At 41.0% G+C, this 18,807-nt stretch overlaps 1 protein-coding gene across 1 annotated transcript; it reads right to left on the bottom strand.

Moving 5' to 3' along the window:
• Positions 1 to 2,453: 2,453 nt before the first annotated feature.
• LOC100760433 (zinc finger protein 54) lies at positions 2,454 to 18,235 on the bottom strand. The gene is made up of 4 exons (XM_027433934.2): positions 18,155 to 18,235; positions 11,172 to 11,284; positions 5,648 to 5,774; positions 2,454 to 4,338 (listed from the first exon to the last, which is right to left on the bottom strand). The coding sequence occupies exons 2-4, from the start codon at positions 11,262 to 11,264 to the stop codon at positions 3,482 to 3,484; spliced, it is 1,077 nt and encodes a 358-aa protein (XP_027289735.2). The 5' UTR covers positions 11,265 to 11,284; positions 18,155 to 18,235; the 3' UTR covers positions 2,454 to 3,481.
• Positions 18,236 to 18,807: the final 572 nt, after the last annotated feature.

The following is an 18,807-nucleotide window of genomic DNA, read 5'->3' as shown; positions in this document are numbered from 1 at the left end:
TAGCTTGGGCACTTAAGAATGTTGAAGAATAAACTTGGAGCATTCAGTATTTGCTGGCTTGCTCTCTTGACTCTATCCTTTGTTTCTGTCTCTTTCTTAGTGTCTTTACCTGCCCCTTCTCAATCCACACTCTCCCTCTCAAGTATGAACCAAGCAACTTGGCTGGATCTGACTAAAGTCCCATAAAGACATGTTCCCACAATATATAAGGACACAAATCCATCTTCTGTAGTAAAAAGACATCAATATATTTTGTGTAATGCATGGAGTTTGATATGATATTATTTGTTTAATTCCGTCTACTTGACATAAAAAGAAAATGAGCAAATGTTCATACACATCAAGCTATTTTTAGGTATTTTATGGCTATGTATAATAAATGAATAAGTTCTGCCCATAAAAAAATTATGTTTTAAGTGATGAACAAACATAACTATGAACATTAACATTGCACCCAGAAACATAGGCTCTTAAAGTTCATGGAGAAGGAGGTTCATATGAATAAAGTTATGAAACAATACAGGTCAGATCATAATTAGAGACAAAATATACATAGAAAACTCAGAGAAATTATCAACAAGAACACAGGAGAAAGACATTCTATATAAAGAATAGATAAATAGAGGAGAGCTGAGTAGTCACAACCATGTCCAACACAAAAATACAGCAAACTGCTATTTCAATCTGGAGGGAAAAATACTACCAGTAATTAATCACCCAGAATACTAAAAGAAAGAAAGCACATAATAAAAAGAGGCTCCATGATATGAAAATCTTAGAAGAAATATAAATGTCATAATGGAAAGTTCAACAAGATCTAGAGATAAACTCCTAAAGGAACTAGGAAGAAATAGAACACAGATTAACACAGTAAAGGATAAAAGGAACCAAGGAGGAAAGCCAGATCTCAAACTCAGTTTTAATGGCTATATGATTATGAGGTCAAACACACAATAAAACACAGATACCATGGGAAAATCTTAGACTTGGTTAGTCCTTTACATATTATTGAAAAATACAGAAGAAACACATAGGTTACTACTTCCTCTGTGTGTCAATAACCTAGTCAAGATGCTTCCAGAAGATTGAGGAATGATGCTAAGTAATAATGAATCACTTCTATGAGGAAATATTTTTAATTTAATTTTCTAGATAGATTTCACTTACCAAAATTAAATCAAGAACAGATAAGCAACTTAAATAAACCAAAAAGCCCTAATGAAATAGAAGCAGTCATTAAAAGTCTCCCAACCAAAAAAAAAAAAAAGCCCAGGTACAGAATTTCTACCACATGTACATTGTGTCTTGCTCTCAGATGTTCTCATTAAAGCTTTAGCTTCATCTTTTATCAATTGTTTTATTTTATGTACACTGGTGTTTTTCCTGCATGAGTGAATGCCTTTATGAGGGTATTGGATTCCCCTGGAGCAGGAATTATGGACAGCCGTGGGCTGCCATGTGGTTGCTAGATCAAAGCTGGGTCGTCTGGAAGAGCAGTCAGTGCTCTTAACCATCGAGCCATCTCTCCGGTCCCATTTCATTATATTTCTATGGATGGACTTACACAGGAAGTTAAACTGAAGTGAGTCCTTAGCAAATCCCCTTACTGAGTTCTCTTTCATATGAACTTCATGGTATTTCTACAATATTAGTAGTGTGTAAAGGATTTTTAAAAAGGAATTGAAATTCAATTTATTTCTGAGGGCTTGTAGAGCAGGGTGATAAGGTGGGCACAACAGGAGAAAAGGACTTCACAATGGTCTATAGTGTTTGCCGCTGGTAGCATTGTTCTGAAGGTCAATGGAGTTTGATTGAATTATTAGCATGAGTTCAGTACTATTCAGGGACACAACCCAGTTTGGATGTCTGTCCTTGACAGTTTTGTAGTTGTATTTTCATTTCTCCTTTTTCAGAGCTCGATCCTCCTGGGATGCAAGGAAGGGAGCAGCCAGCTTTCTGAGGCTTCGATAGCCCCTATATTCTATGTGTGGAGTCTTTATACTTTAGCCAAGTACTACTGTGAAATTAAGCCTAGAGGATTGAACACAAGCTTCTCTAGTTTTGTTGACTCGAATGCCTTCTCTCTAATACAATAGTTCCAACTTTCCTAAAGCTGTAACCCTTTGAAACAGTTCCAAGTACTCCTATGTGGGTGGATCTGCATGTGGGCAGACCTACCTGGAGCTAGATAGAAGGATTCGTGTCTCAGTGACCAAGACCATTGAAATATGTGTTTTCCTATATCACAGGCAACCCCAGTGAAAAGGATGTTTAATCACAAAGGGGTCACAAACCCCAGGTTGAAAACTGCTCCTCTATAATCAATTTTCTGTGTAAAATTTGGAAGGAAAATGAATGGTTTCAACATGTTTTATAAAATATTCTTCCTGGAGAAATGTAACATACACATACATCTACTCACCCCAATTGGAAACTGAAAACAGAATCAAGTCCAACTTTCTGAATCAATGAGCTTTAATGAAATTGCTTACAGAAATATGGAGAGGCATTTGCTCACTGGAGAACAAGAGACTCAAACATAGTTGATTTCACAAAACTTGAAACAAGCACATGGCACAACTTAGGCAAAAATGCACACCTGGAGCACACTGTACCTGTATGCATATATACAGATTAAAGTGCATTCAGTCTTGGTGGCTCAAATCCCCTTGTAAGCATCATAATTTGTCTGAGTTTCTTCATTTGAGTTAAGCACATGTAATCTTGTTTGTTTCAGGGCTTTCTTGAAGCTGTTTTGAGTCATGTATTTCCTGCTTTAATCAGCCTCTATTCTGTGCATCATTTCAGTCTCCAGGAAATGTTACACAACAGCATATTCCTCAGGTCTCTCCATTTTGTCTTCATTATGAAGAATTTGAAGTTGAACAAATAAAAAGTTGCAATAAATATTTTTGTACATAGCCACATTTTCAGAATTTCCATCAGCATAAACTCTTGATTTATTTTCTAAGATCTGAAAACTAAAGACTTTCTACAAGTTCTTCATGTTCATAATGATTCTCTAGTGTGGAGCCTCAACTATCAAGAACAGAGCTTGGTTAAAACATAGGCCGTATTATATTCTCTGGAAACTTTTCTCCCCAGTATGAATTTTTCAGCTGCTTTCTCATTCCTGAGCGGCAGGTGAAGACTTCTCATCCATTACATGTGTAAGGTTTCCTTTGTGTATTTCCTTGATGTATTCTAAGGCTGGCATTCTGAACAAATGATTATCTCACATTCCCTAATCCTGAAAGGATTCTCTGATGTTTTCTAAGAGATTAGTTAACAGAACAGGATTTCTCACATTTACTGCATTTCAAGGTTTCTCTCATGTCTGTATTCCCTGACGTTTTCTAAGAGCTGAGCCACTGCTAAAGGATCTGTCACATTCAGTACATTTGTACAGCTTCATTCCTGTATGAATTCTCTGATGTTTTCTAAGAGGTGAGGAAATGATAAAGGATCTGTCACATTTACTCTACTTGTAAGATTTTGTACCTGTGTGTATTCTCTGATGTCGTCTAAGATGGCCTTTGTCGGCAAAGGATCTGTCACATTCACAACATTTGTAAGGTTTCTCACCTGTATGAATTTTCTGATGACTTCTAAGATGGCATTTCTGGGTAAAGGATTTGTCACAGTCGCTACATTTGTAGGGTTTTTTGCCTGTGTGGATTCTCTGATGTATTTTAAGATATTTGGTATTCATAAATGATTTGTCACATTCACTGCATTTGTAAGGTTTCTCTCCTGTGTGTATTCTCTGATGTATTTTAAAAGATGAGCCAAGGGTAAAGGATTTGTCACATTCAGTACATTTGTAGGGTGTCTCTGTATGAGATCTCTTATGTCTACTTAGGCTTGAGACCAAACTGAAGCATTTCCCACATTTCCTGCATTGATGACATTCCCTCCCACTATTGGTTTCTTTTAGCTTATTTTGATGTTTAGATTTAAAAGATTTATCACACTCTGTATTTTTGTGCTTTTTCTTTGCTGTGTGGATTTTTCCATGTTGACTAATGATGGAACTCAAATTTAAACTGTTTATACCATCTTTATATTTGCAAGGTTCTTCTCTCTTCTTCCCACTTTTATGTCTATTTACATTTAATGATTCAGTATAGGCATTTCTGTGGTTAGCAAATCTGTCCTGGTTACAATTTTCTGCAGTATCACTTGTGTTGTAAAGAACACACTGGGAGGATTCGTGAATAACTTGGCCAAACACATTACACTTATAAGACTTCTCTTGGATATTCACAAGTTCATAGAGGACATTCTTCATGTCTTGATCGGAGACCTTTTCATATTTATCACACATGAAATGGTTCTCTGGAAAATTAGAACAATCGGAGATAATAAGGAATAATGCATGAGTAAAACATTCAATAACTGATGTTTTCTTAAGTTTAATTAAGACATGTAAACCAGAAATTTTCAGGTAGAGTGGAGACAGCAGAGGTCTTCTCTGTTTCACATTCATGAATTGGATGTGTTGTGTAAGTTTCCTGAGGGAACAAGACACACCTGTCTACTCATCTCAGAGAACCCATGGCAGACCAAAGCAATGATTACATCAGAGTGCAAGTTGGTGTGTCAACAATTTTTATTGGGTTTACTAACAGGAGTATGGGTAAGAGTTACAGGAGCAGAACCCTCAATTTGATCTATATCAAACCACAGGGACTAATGATACCTTTCTCCTTCTTAACTAAACTGTGTACTTTGCAGAAGTTAGGGCAATACATGATAGAGCAAGAACAATAATGAAAGGTTCACTCTGAAGGGTATATAAAGAATGTTTCTATTTTCTTATTTATGTTCTTGAGAATCATACTGTGTAGTCACAGTCAGCTTGGAACTCATCACATAACCCAGGCTGGCATGGAATTTATAATATCATCTTGCTTCAGCCTCCCTACTGATAGGATTAAAATCAAGCTGTTCCAGGACTAAACACAGAGACCACGTCTAAAACACTGAGTGAATAAACAAAATAACAACATACTACTAAAAGCTCTATCTCTATTTGATATCTTCTCGAATTTGAAAATAAAAAAATAGGTAAAGTTTAATCCAACAGAAAATCAAAACATTCCAATTATTTGTACAGCAAAATGTTGGGAATATTCAATTTTTCAATTTGAAGTTTTCTTTCAAAACTAGGTAGGAGCGCTGGAGATATCAAGAATATAGCCTTGGTTATTCTTCCAGAGAAAATAAAAAAATATAAAGGAAGGACAATAAAAATGTTACATTCAAAACCAGAACTTTTCTTATTTCTGGGAGTGTCTAGCCAGTACAGAGTTTACATGCACAAAGCAGGTAAATACAAAGCATTGAAGGTGAGGATGAAATGATATCACTAGACCCAAGATAAATGATAAATGGTTGTTTATTGTGGAACAATTACACAGAAAAATACAAAGAACTGCTGGATCATTTCCCTGCTCTTTCTACCGGATCCTCTGACCTACCAGAAAAAGCGCAACAAGGAAAGCCACACCAGAAGCTGGTCTCTTTCCGCTGCCGTCCACACCCAATGAAACCACACCCAAAGGGGTGTGGCCACTGTTACAGGCCTATAGAGCAGATGCCTACTAAGGGTGAATCAGGAATTCTAAAAGAAGATGATTCTTACCAACAAAGACTAGATTGGTGTAATTCTCCAGCATCACATCCATGTACAATTCTTTCTGAGCACAGTCCAGACATTCCCACTCTTCTTGTGAGAGGTCCACAGCCACGTCCTTGAATATTAACAGATCCTGTAATGGAAAATTAACTATTTATCATGTGCTACTGAACAAAATGCATTTCTACATAAAAAAGACCTAAGGAATTACAGACACTTTTATGGTACAGACATGGCATGGAAATTATTCAAGGAAAGAAGTTTTCTAGAGGGGCTGCAGAGATAAGTCAAAAGATAAGCACTGTCTGCTTTTCCAGAGACAAAGCATAGAAGTAATTACTACATTGCTTACATTCATAAGATCACTCTCCTCCATTAATTTTCTGATGTGTTCTAAGACCTGAGCAGCAGATAAAGAATTTGTCACAATTACTACATTTTTAAGTTTTCTTCCCAGTCCAGGCTCTGTAATGTCTTTTAAAATGCAGTTCAGTTCCTAGCACCCTCATGGCACTACACAACAGATTGTCACCCTCGTTCCATGGGATCCAATGGTCTCTTTTGAACTCTATACACAGGATTCGGAGCACACAAACATCCATTCAGGCAAATATACTCACACACCTAATATGACAGTAAAATTTAACTTTAATAAAAGATTTCTAAACAGTATGACATAATAGTCTTACAATCAGCAAAGTTTTAGGAAACGTCAGGTACACATTTGAGGACGAGATTCAGGAATGTATGTTTAAGAACTCCATTATAAAACAGGATCCCAGTGTCATAGCTCAGATGGTAAAATTATGGTGAGTAAAACTCTGCTATCAAATGCTACAACTGCCAGCCTTACTCCAGTATGGACACTGGATCAATCCTGTCTGCAGCCGATCCTCACCTGACTCTACTCTAAGATGTTCAGTTGAGATCCTGATGTCTAGGTACAATGCTGCACCCTTTCTGGAACAAGGAGGCAGAATACGGACTGAAGAATTCATGGATAAATCAAAAGACAGTGTTTTTCTTCTTTAAACAGTCAGGTGTATAACAGTGCATTTATCCAATGTTCCAATTGACACATACAATCAAATTCTGTTATTTCATGAGAATAATTTGATAACCATGAAAAATCACCGTTAGACAGCACTAATACTATCTAAATCTTTCTAAAAGTTGACACAACCCAGGAAGATAATAACAATTTCAGAAAACCAACAAAGTCATAACACAAAACTTCCCGGAAATGTGGAACACCATGAAAAGACCAAATATAAGAATAATAGGGATAGAATGAAAAGAGTACCACCTCAAAGGCACACAAAATGTATTCAACACCATCATAGAAGAAAACTTTCCCAACTTAAAGACAAAATGCCTATGAAGATACAAGAAGTTTACAGAACACAGAATAGACTGGTAGACCAGGGGGAAAAAAAAGAAAAGTCTTCTCACCACATAATAATCAAAACACAAAATAAACAGAATAACATCCAACTTCTCAATGAAGACTCTGAGAGGCAGAAGGTCCTGGACAGTTGTTATGCAGGCACTAGGAGACCATGGATGCCAACCCAGACTACTATACCCAGCAAAACTATCAATCACTATAGAGGAAATTCTATAACAAAACCAGATTTAAACAATACCTAGCAACAAATCCAGCCCTAATCAAAGAACTAGAAGGAATATTCCAACTTGAGGTAATTAGCTACACCCACGAAAACACAGGCAATAGGTAATCCCACACAAGCAAATCACAAAGAAGGGAAACATACACCTACACTATCAACAAAAACAAGAATTAACAATCACTGGTAATTAAACCCTTAATATCAATTTGCCTATAAAAAGACCCAGGCTAACAGAATACATGTGAAAATAGGAACCATGCTTCTGTTGCATTCAAGAAACAAACCTCAACTTCAAAGACAGACATTGCCTCAGAGTAAATTTAGGGTTGGGAAAACTTTCCAATCCAATGTACCTAAGAAGAAAGCTGGTGGAGACTTCAAATTTAAGGTAATCAAAAGTGATGAAGGATATTTAATACTCATGACAGGAAAAATCCATCAACATAAAATTTGAGTTCCAAAAATCCATGCCCCAAATACAAGAGCACTAACATTTGTAAAACAAACATTACTAAAGTTTAAATAGCACATCAAACCACACACACTAATAGTGGGAGACTTCAATAACCCATCCTACCAATGGACAGTTCTGCCAGACAGAAACTTAACAGAGAAATAGAGAAGGTAACAGATGTTATGACGCAAATGGGTTTACTGGACATCTATAGCACATTACACCCAAACACAAAATACAGCTTCTTCTCAGCATCTCATGGGACCTCTAAAACTGACCATTTACTATGGCACAAAGTGTAGTGGCATCTTGCTTTGCCAATGAACTTGTGGTGGTGGCCACAGCCTTTGGGCATGGTTTCAGGTTCAGATGTGACCCCTTATAAGGTAGAGGAGGGACTGGCTTTCTCTCTTTTGGGTTTCAGCAGCAGAAGGGCAGAGACTGTATCTTCTGGAGCAGGAAGACAGAAGTCGTTATTTACTCTTATCTGTGTGAGTGCTTCCCTAACAAATACCTAATTATCATTCGTATTGGGTCTGGTGGACTCATTTAAACCCCACATTCAACACAGCAAACCTCAACAGATACAAAAATTTTGGAATAACTCCTTACATCTTATTTTATCACCGTGGCTTAAAGTTAGAATTCAACAACACCACAAGTTCCAGAAAGCCTACAAACCCATGGAAATTGAATAATGCTTAACTGAATCACTACTGGGTGAAGGAAGAAATAAAGAAATTAAAGACTAACTAGAATTCAAAGAAAATGAATGTACAACATACCCAAACTTATGAGACACTATAAAAGCAGTACTAAGAGGAACGTTCATTTCACTAAATGCCAACATAGAGAAGTTGGAGAAATTTCACACTAACAAATTTACAAAACACCTAATAGCTCTAGAACAAAAACAAACTCACTCACCCAGGAGGAGTGGATGCCAGGAAATAATCAAAGTGAGGTCTGAAAACAATAAAATAGAAACAAAGAGTTGTTTCTTCAGGAAATTCAACAAGATAGACAAACCCTTATCCTAATTAACCAAAGGCAGAAATGAAAAGGAGCATATAACAACAGACACTGAGGAAATCCAGAGAATCTTCAGGTCATACTTAAAAACTTGTACTTCAACAAAATTGGAAAATTTAAAAGAAATGGACAATTTTCTGGGTATATACCACATACCAAAATTAAACCAAAACCACATAAATAATTTAAAGAGACCTATAATCCCTAAGGAAATAGAAGCATTTTCAACATATAGTGCTGGCATAACTGGATGTCAGCATGTAGGAGATTTTAAATAGAACCATATCTATCGCTATGCACAAAACTGAAGTCCAAGTGGATCAAAAGCCTTAACATAAATATAGTTACACCTAACCTGACTGAGGAGAAAGTAAGAAGTAGCCTTGAACATACTGGCATAGGAGGCTACTTCCTAATTATAACACTAATAGCACAGACACTGAGAGCAGCAATCAATAAATGGAACCTCCTGAAACTGAAAAGCTTCTGCAAGGCAAACGACATGGCCAATAAGACAGAACAACAACCTACAGAATGGGAAACAATATTCACCAACCCCACATCTGACAGAAGGCTGATCGCCAAGATATATAAAGAACTCAAGAAACTATACATCAAGATATAAACTTACCCAATTTAAACATAGGGTAGATAGCTAAACAGAGAATTCCCATCAGAAGAATCACAAATGACCCATAGACATTTAAGGAATCACTCAACATCCTTAATCATCAGGGAAATGCAAACCAAAATGACTCTGAGATACCACCTTACATCTATCAGAAAGGTTACAATCAAGAATATTGAGAACAGCTTATGTCCAAGAGGATGTCAAGTCATGGAATGCTGGTCGGAATGCAAACTTTAAACAGCCACTTTGGAAAGCAGTAGGACGGTTTCTCAGAAAACTGGTAATCAATCTACCTCAAGACCCAGTGATAACACTCTTTGGCATATGCCCAAAGGATGTTCAATCAAACCACAAGGACACTTGCTCAACAGTGTTCATAGTAGCATTATTTGTAATAGCCAGTACCTGGAAACAACCCAGATGCCCCCCAACCAAAGAATGGATAAGGAAAATGTGGTATATTTACACAGTGGAGTATCACTCAGCTGTAAGAAACAATGACATCATGAAATTTGCAGGCAAATGGACAGATCTAGGGGAAAAAAGAAAATCCTGAGCTAGGTAACCCAGACTCAGAAAGACAAACATGGTGTGTACTCACTCTAGCAAAGGATAACTAGACTACAGTCCACAGCTCCAGAGAAGCTAGGTAATAAAGAAGACCCTGGGTAAACTGGGGGTGAGAGGGTATGGTGGAGGAGAGGGACTGGAGGAAGAGAACATGAGGGAACGGGGTGGTCACGTTGAGGGAGGGAGCAGGAGAGCAATGAAAGAGACATCTTAATAGAAGGAGCCATGAGGGGTGAGGGAGAAGCCTGGTGGTAGGGAAATTCCCAGGAATCCACAAGGAGGACCCCAGCTAAGACTCCTAGCAATGGTAGAGAGAATGCCTGAACTGGCCATTTCCTGTAATCAGATTGGTAGATACCCCAAATGTCATCATAGAACCTTCATCCAGTAACTGATGGAGCAAGATGCAGAGATCCACAACCACAACCAGGCCAAGCTCCAAAAATCCAGTTGAAGAAAGGGAGGAGGGAATATATGAGCAAGCGAGGTCAACATCAGGACAGGGAAATCTACAGAGACAGCTGAACCACGCTCATGAAAACTCAGGAACTCTAGACCGACAGCTGTGGAGCCTCCATGGGACCAAACTGGGCCCTCTGCATTTGGGAGACAATTGTACAGCTTGGTTGTTCTGAGGGGCCCCTGGCAGTGGAACCAGGATCCTTGCTCGTATATGAGCTAGCTTTTTGGAGCCCATTTCCTATGGCGGGATTCCAAGCTCAGCCTTAAAGCAGGGGGAGCGGCTTGGTCCTACCTTAACTTAATGTGCCAGGCTTTATTGACTCCCTGTAGGAGGCCTTACCCTACAGAGGAGTGGATGGCTATGGGCTGGGAGGGAGGTTGTGGGGAACTGTGGGTAGGATGTAAAATTAAATATATATATATATATATATATATATATATATATATATGAAGTTGTTTAATTTTCATCATCACTGACAACAAAGTCTATTTCAGTGTTACAAGTCTTTACTCCATGAAAAATACACAGTCCATAGTCATAACTAGTGGAAGATAAATTGGAATCTGGCTGTGTATGTATGTGACAAGCTTTAAAGGTTTAATCGTCATTTTCACAGAAGAAAAAGGAAAAGAAAAAACAAAAACACAGGCAGTACACACTTTAGCCAACATTACCAGAGGCAAAATTTTAAGGTTTGAATGGTTTTAGTAACAAAAAATAATTTCAAGGAAAAGGGGATATGAACTTGCCTGGAGAGCATTTATCCGAGAAGCAGGCATTTTTCCTGTTGCTCTTCTCTGAGTTTTTGTCTCATGAACGAAGATTGGAACTCTTCTTGACATTTCACATCAAGGTGACAAAACTGAAATGTTTAAATAAATGCAACTGTGTTACACAAAATGGAAAAGTACATAGGAAAACCCCAAACTCCAAATGATACCGGCCGTATTGTCAGCCTTTCTATAGACAGGAGAGCCTGGAAGGATGTATTTGGAGTGGAAAAGAAAGTAACTGTGAACCTTATCATTGCACCTAGAAATACTGGCTCTTAAAATTCTCCAAGAAAGAAGTGCATTGGAAGAAAGTTATAAAATAACACAGGTCATCCAGTCAAGCAGCACTGCAAATTATAACTGGAGGGAAACCACACAGAGAAAAACCAGAGACAAGTTACCCAAGATAAAACGTTGAACAAGGCACTTTATGTGGGGAACAGATGAACAGATGAGAACTAGGGAAGTAGCAGACCATGTCTAACACACAAAAATAGCAAACCACTATTTCTAACTGGAGAGCAGAAAAATACTACTAGTAATTTTACCAAGCACTTTTTTTTTCCCGGTGTTTTGAGACAGGATTTCTCTGTGGCTTTGGAGACTGTCCTGGAACTAGCTCTTGTAGACCAGGCTGGCCTGGAACTCACAGAGATCCGCCTGCCTCTGCCTCCCAAGGGCTGGGATTAAAGATGTGCACAAAAGAAAAAAAAACAATAGCACGTAAGGAAAGGAACTTACAAGCACTCTGATAAATAGCATGGTTGAAATGGTTATATTAATAACAGCAACCAAAAATCCTACACAATCCCTACCTGCAAAGTACTGACATTTTCCACAAAAGTAGGTATGGAAACAGTCACATAGATACAAAAAAATTATCAAAATTAACCCTAAAAGAGTATTCCTGGGAGTATCACAGGATACATATCACATCACAAAGACACACACACAAAGTCAAACCATATACACATATAAACACTTTCGCTTTATATACATATATAAACACTTTCACTTTATATACATATAAACACTTTCACTTTATATACATATAAACACTTTCACTTTATATACATATAAACACTTTCACTTTATATACATATAAACACTTTCACTTTATATACATATAAACACTTTCACTTTTTAAAGACTCTTTATTTCATTTGTATGCATGTTAGACCTGCATGTGATGGATGTGTACCATGTGAGTGACCAGGCCAAAAGGGGAGAGAAAAGAGAGTCTGATCCTCCGGACACAGAGTAACAGACAACCTCCAGCCATCATGTGCAAGTGAGCAGATCCTGTCCTCGGCAAGAGCAACAAGTGGTCTTAACTACTGAACAACCTCTAACCAGCGAAAACATGTTTGGAAAGTGCGCATCATTCTTTTTTTTTATTTTTGGTTTTTCGAGACAGGGTTTCTCTATGTAGCTTTGGAGCCTATCCTGGCACTCGCTCTGGAGACCAGGCTGGCCTCGAACTCACAGACATCCACCTACCTCTGCGTCCCAAGTGTTGGGATTAAAGGCATGCGCCACCAATGCCCAGCCAGTGCTCATCATTCTTGGTTATGAAAGTACAAATGCAAAACTACACTTAGCACGCCTCACTCTGGTTAAATGGCTAATAGTAAGACAACTAATAGAGGACCGTGGTCTCTTTGGGAGGCCAGTAATGGACTAATCCAGCCCCCTGATCATGGATGCCAATGGGGAGGCCCCTGCACTCCTGGGGGCCTCCGGAGGTGGACTGGCGTTTTGCCCTGGTGTATGTGGGGGACTTCGAGAGCCCATCCCACGTGAAGGGATGCACTCTGTCTCTGAACACATGGGGAGGGGCCTAGGCCCAGCACAGGAAGATTTGGTGGACTTGGTGGAGCCCCGGTTGGGGGCCCTACCCTGCCTGGGGAGTGGTGGGTGGATGGGGTGGGGGGTAGGTTGGAGGTGGGGGAGAAGGAATGGGGGTGAGGGGAGGGAGAGGGAGAGGGGAAGTATATGTGAAACAAGCCTGTTCCCTAACTTGAATTAATAATAATAAAAAGAGAGAAAAAAAATAGAGGACCGTGGTATGGTTGGGAATAAATCCCACCTCGCCAGAGGCAGGTACATCTGTAACTCCATTTGAGTCTCCAGACTCAAATATATAGTAAGCTGTGTGCCAGCTCGCACTACATAGTGAGGGCCTGCTGTTGTGGAATATTATTTTAAGGTGTGCTACATTTGTTTATGCTGTGGAATGTTTGTTTGATGATGTAAAGATGTGTTACATTCTTTTAGCTACAGTTCTTTAACTCTGTGAAGCTGTGCTACTTTGACTTGATAAAACACCTGATTGGTATAATAAAGAGCTGAATGGCTGATAGCTAGGCAGAAGAGAGAAACAGTCGGGGCTGGTAGGCAGAGAGAATAAATGAGAGAGAGAGAGAGAGAGAGAGAGAGAGAGAGAGAGAGAGAGAGGGCAGGAGAGGAGGACTCCATGGGACAGCCATGGTGTAAGAAGGAAAGAAAGAAATACAGAATAGAGAAGCTAAAAGGCCAGAGGCAAAACATAGATGGGATAATTTAAGAAAAGCTGGCAAGAAAGGAGCCAAACTAAGTCCAGGTTATTTGGGAACTGGGTGGCAGGCCCCCCAAAGAGCAAAGTTTAAATGGATTTTAATGAATGCAGGTGAGAAAAATGGTACCCACATTAATCCCCAGTGGGAATGTCAACTGGGGCAAAAGATGAAATTCATCCTGGAACTTTCAAAAACCAAACCGTTAACCTGTATTACTACCCAATACCAGAAAACTGGATCCTTAGTCAGAGGTGCTAAATTCTTTCCCCCACAAACAACAACCACACGGAGGACTGATGGTGAACTATTCGCCAGAGTTGAAGAGTAAGAACATCCTATGTGCCCATGAGGAGACAGACACATGGGTAAAGAAAATGGAGAGAATTCCTCGAGAATTTCATTTCCCATCATGAAAATGGCAACCGTGATCTCAGTTAATAAAAGCAACAGCAGTGAAAAATCACAATGATTGGGTGTCTAACGAGAAATCAATTTCCTGGATGTTTTTGTCAGTGTACAGAGAACATATTTCGTTTTTCAGTGCACATGTGGTTATCATCCACGAACGTAACCAGAGGACCTTGGGATGGGAACAAAAGTTCTCAATAAAGTTAGAAATAGAGAAAATAGTTAGTAATGGAGGATTGGCAGGGGTGACATGGGGAAGACAGTGTCTTGGTTAGCATTTGTACTGCTGTGGTGAAACAGCATGACCAAATTTTTATTAGGCTTACACTTCAGCTTTGCTCTTCATCCCTGAAGGAAGTCGGGACAGAAACTCAAAGAAGAGAGAGCTGATACAAAGGTTCTGGGGGAGGGGGCGCTGCCCACGGCTTACTTACTCAACCCACCTTCTAAAAGAACCCAGGACCAGCAGCCCATGGATGGCACCACCCACCACCGGCTGGGCCATCCCCTAACTGGTAAGAAATCAGAAAAATGCATATAGCTGCATCTCAAGGAGCCGTTTGTGGTGATATTTTGTTTATGATCTAACAAATAAAGCTTGCCTGAAGATCAGAGTGCACAGCTAGCCACACCAGCCGGTCATACAGCCGGTCATACAGGCCAGGCAGCCACACTAGTTAGCCATAGAAGCTGGGTTTGGGTGTTGTGTGCCTATAATCCCAGCGCCACAGAGAATATAAGCTGGTTGGAGACAGGAGTGCAGTGTTTTCAGTCTCCAGTCATGCTGAGCACAGGATCGCCCCAGCCTTACTAGAGGTAAAAAACTCTCTAGTGGCTGGCTGCTTTGCTTTTCTGATCTTCAGCCTAAACCCCAGTATCTGTCTCGGGGGGTGTTTATTATTTATGTTACATCTGACACCCAACTTTTGGGGTATGAATTAATGAGAAAGCTCCTTGCCTGTGGCTTTGCAGCCACCGGCCCAGTCTGGAGCTGCAAGCAGGGCTACCCCAAGAGTCACTGCCCGCAGGTTAGGCTTTCTTTTCTTTTTTCCCCCAAGCCTCTGAGTTTGGGATTTTCCTGCTGTAGTCTCTCTAAAAGTCTTCAGCTGCAACCCAAACTCTAGAAGCACCTGGGCTCCAAACGCTACAGGACTTATCCACCCTAGACTGTGAAGGCTTTGCTTTCTACATGACTCCGATGCACTCACTCCGGTGCCAACGTTAGATTTAAGGAGATTCAAGGAAGCGATAGTCTCGTACAGCATGCATTCACCATTTGTGAAGCAGATGTTAAACTCGTGGTCAGTTTGTAATAGGATTATCCCTAAAGACTAGAGAGACTTGGTTAATGCTATTTTAGAGCCTGCCTCACAATACCAATAGAGTACCTGGTTCAGAGGAGAGGCTAAGACTATACAGCATAAAGCTAAAGGTATGGAAAACTCCCAACATCAACTTCTTGGAGAAGGAAATTAAGGAACCATAGAACAGCAAACTATATAATGGTCATGCCCTGGCTTTGTGCTGCACAGCAGCTTTGAATGCTCGGGAAAGAATTGGAGAAGTAGGAAAGAAAACTGAATCATTTACTGAAGTTATACAGGGCCCAAAGGAAGCCTTCACTAATTGCTTACAAAGACTGACATCAGCACTGGACGAATGAGACATCTGAAGAAAAAGGAGAAATCATCCAGAAAAAAAGGTCCCAAGAAAAACAATAAATTGGTCTACTAGTATATCACATTTCCAACAGGAAAAATTTCATAAATCCTCCCATATCTTTGTTTTTGCTGTTCTCTACATACAGATAGTGAAAATGGTCTTTTTGTAGTCCCAGCCCAGTTAAACATTAAAGCAGGCTTTGAGGTTGGAGTATTGAGTTGGAGATTCTTCGGAACACACCCGAAGCAAAAAAGCAAAAGATGGTAACACCTGCCAAAAGGATAAACATAAAAAGAGAAACTATCACAAAAATGTCTCTTTCTCTCTGGAGATTTCACCATGGCATATGAATCTCCGTTCACACAGCCCACACACATGCAGAGCCCTCTGTCTAGGAACCCTGAGGGATTATAGACAGGGAAAGAAAGACTGCAACGAAATTATTCTGACTCTCAGAATGTGGACTATTGCACTTCTGTAAGAGATCTTTGAAGGAAAAAACAAAAAACAAAAAACAAAACAAAACAAAAACCCTGACAGCAGAGTATAGCCAATTCCCACTGCTCCTACAAGAAGTCCAAAGTCACAGCACTGAATGTCACCAAACCCTGACATAAAAAACAATTGTTTGGCCACATACAAGTTGGCAATTTCTGGAACCACGGAGACATTTTTCTGATATAGTTATATAATGATAATTACTCAAAAGGGACTCTCTAATTTTGTTTTAATCTATAACTAGTTTTCTGTCTATAAAATTAGAAGTAATAACATCTTCTCAGAGCAATTATTCTGGGCTTACCAGGACCTGTGTTGTTGTTTTTTTTTTCTTTCTCCCTTCTCCCATCCCCCCCCCCCCCCCGTTTTTCTTTTCTTCTTTAGTTTCTCAAGACAGGGTTTCTCTGTGTAGCTTTGGAGCCTGTCTTGGAATTCTCTCTGTAGATCAGGCTGGCCTCGAACTCACAGGGACACCTCTACCTCTGCCTCCGAAGTGCTAGGATTAAAGGCGTGCTCCACCACCACCCACCCCACTTGTCTGGGCCTTGTTAGGTCCAAAACATTCTTGACAAATGACTGAGGTGCCATTTATATATCAAAGCTGACTTTTTTTTTTTTTTTTTTTTGCTAGGCGCTGTCTTGGCCTCTAGGCTTCAGGTTTATTCCGTGCCCTCCAACCCTCTCCTGACTTCTCCTTTCTCCCTCTCCCTCTCTCTCCTCTTTCACAGACCAGGTCATTCTGGACCCTTCCAGATGCCTCTGGCTATTTTCTCCCTCAAACCTGCAATAAACCTTCTCAACCATAACTTTGGAGCACTCATGTCGGTTTTCATTCAGACCTAAGGTGTAAAAGCAACAACTAAGCATACAAAGACACGTTTTGTTTTGTTTTGTTTTGTTTTAATTCTGTGTTTACATCAAAGTGCACACATCTCGGATAGAAAATTAATAGGGAGTAAAGCTTTGCTCAGTGAATGTTAATATTTACAACCACAACTGCGATTCTGATTCAACCAAATCTACAGAGGTTACCCGTGTCACTAATCTCTAAAAAGCTCTCGGGGGTGCCTATTCCTCCAGCCAAAGACTACTCTCGTGAATAGAAAAACAGTGGACTAGGAGAGTTAAGAAAGTACGGTCGAGGGGACTGAAGAGGTGGCTCAGAGGTTAAGAGCACCGACTGCTCTTCCAGAGGTCCTGGGTTCATTTCCCAGCAACCACATGGTGGCTCACAACCATCTGTAGTGAGATCTGGTGCCCTCTTCCGGCCTGCAGAGAGAACATTGTATATATAATAAGTAAATAAATCCTTAAATATATATATTAAAGGAAGTATGGTTGAATTTGTAAATTTTACAGTATTAAAGAGAACCCGTTTGCAAACTCTAGACGCTCTACCAACCGGAAGGTAACAGAGAAAATCACGACAAACAAAATAAGATCTCAACCTTACAACGACGGAAAAACACGCACAGCAGAATCTCGGATCCGGCTTCCTGATGAGCAGCAGAGAAACCGCTCGCACCCCCGCTCCTCCCTCCCTCCCGGGTCCCAGCCCCGCAGCTCCTCTGACCTGGGAGCTTCCAGGGCCGCCGGGCTGCGGTTCCCGCCACTGCGCTGCTGACTGCTGACTTTCCCAGGCCGCCCCGCGAGCGCGGACACCGCGGATCCCGAGGGCTCAGGTCCCCGCGGACCCGCCGTGTCCTCCGCACCCGGGTCTGCAGCGCGCGGGTCCCGGGTCCAGCAGGGGATGGAGAAACTTCCGGTGTCTTCAGCCCGGTTGCTTGGAGACGGCGCCTCCCGCCCCGCCCACTGCACCCCGCTTCCGGCTACCTGGTTCTCCGAACCCGCGGTGAGCATCCCGGAGCCGAGCCTGGGTCCCCGTCGTCGTCGTGGCTGCTGCAGCCCGGGCGGGGCTCGAGTCGCCGCCACCGAGGTGACATCAGCACCGGCCCAGCCTGCGACCGGGAAGTGAGAGAGAACCCTGCGGTCTTTCCGGTTCACCCCGAACCCTGCCCGCTCCTTCCTGTCTGCTGTCCGGCTCCCTAAAGCTCGTAAATCCCCCGTCCCCACCTATGTAACGACGCGTGTGAGTGTGTGCGAGCGTGTGTGAGCGTCTGAGCGTGTGTGAGCCTGTGTGTGTGTGAGCATGTGTGTGTGTGTGTGAGCGTGTGTGAGCATGTGTGTGCGTGTGAGCATGTGTGAGCCTGTGTGTGTGTGTGTGTGTGTGTGAGCATGTGTGTGTGAGCGTGTGTGTGTGTGTGTGTGTGTGTGTGAGCATGTGTGTGTGTGTGTGCGTGTGTGTGTGAGTGTGTGCGTGTGTGTGCGTGTGTGCGAGCGTGTGCGTGTGTGTGTGAGTGTGTGTGTGTGTGAGCGTGTGTGTGTGTGAGCGTGTGTGTGTGTGTGTGTGTGTGTGTGAGCCTGTGTGCAGGTGTGTGTGTGAGCGGGTGTGTGAGTGTGAGAGCCTGTGTGTGTTCGTGTGCGTG

Source organism: Cricetulus griseus, chromosome 9 (genome assembly GCF_003668045.3).
Source record: "Cricetulus griseus strain 17A/GY chromosome 9, alternate assembly CriGri-PICRH-1.0, whole genome shotgun sequence".
In the NCBI taxonomy this organism is placed as follows: domain Eukaryota; kingdom Metazoa; phylum Chordata; class Mammalia; order Rodentia; family Cricetidae; genus Cricetulus; species Cricetulus griseus.
Note: the sequence above shows the minus strand (reverse complement) of the source record. Positions and strands in the feature narration are given on the sequence as shown.

Coding starts and splice junctions, on each gene's coding strand:
- LOC100760433 (XM_027433934.2), bottom strand. CDS start 11,264: ATGTCAAGAAGAGTTCCAATCTTCGTTCATGAGACAAAAACTCAGAGA. Junction 5,775..11,171: donor CTCGGATAAATGCTCTCCAG/GCAAGTTCATAT, acceptor TTTCCATTACAG/GATCTGTTAATATTCAAGGA. Junction 4,339..5,647: donor CACCAATCTAGTCTTTGTTG/GTAAGAATCATC, acceptor CTAATTTTCCAG/AGAACCATTTCATGTGTGAT.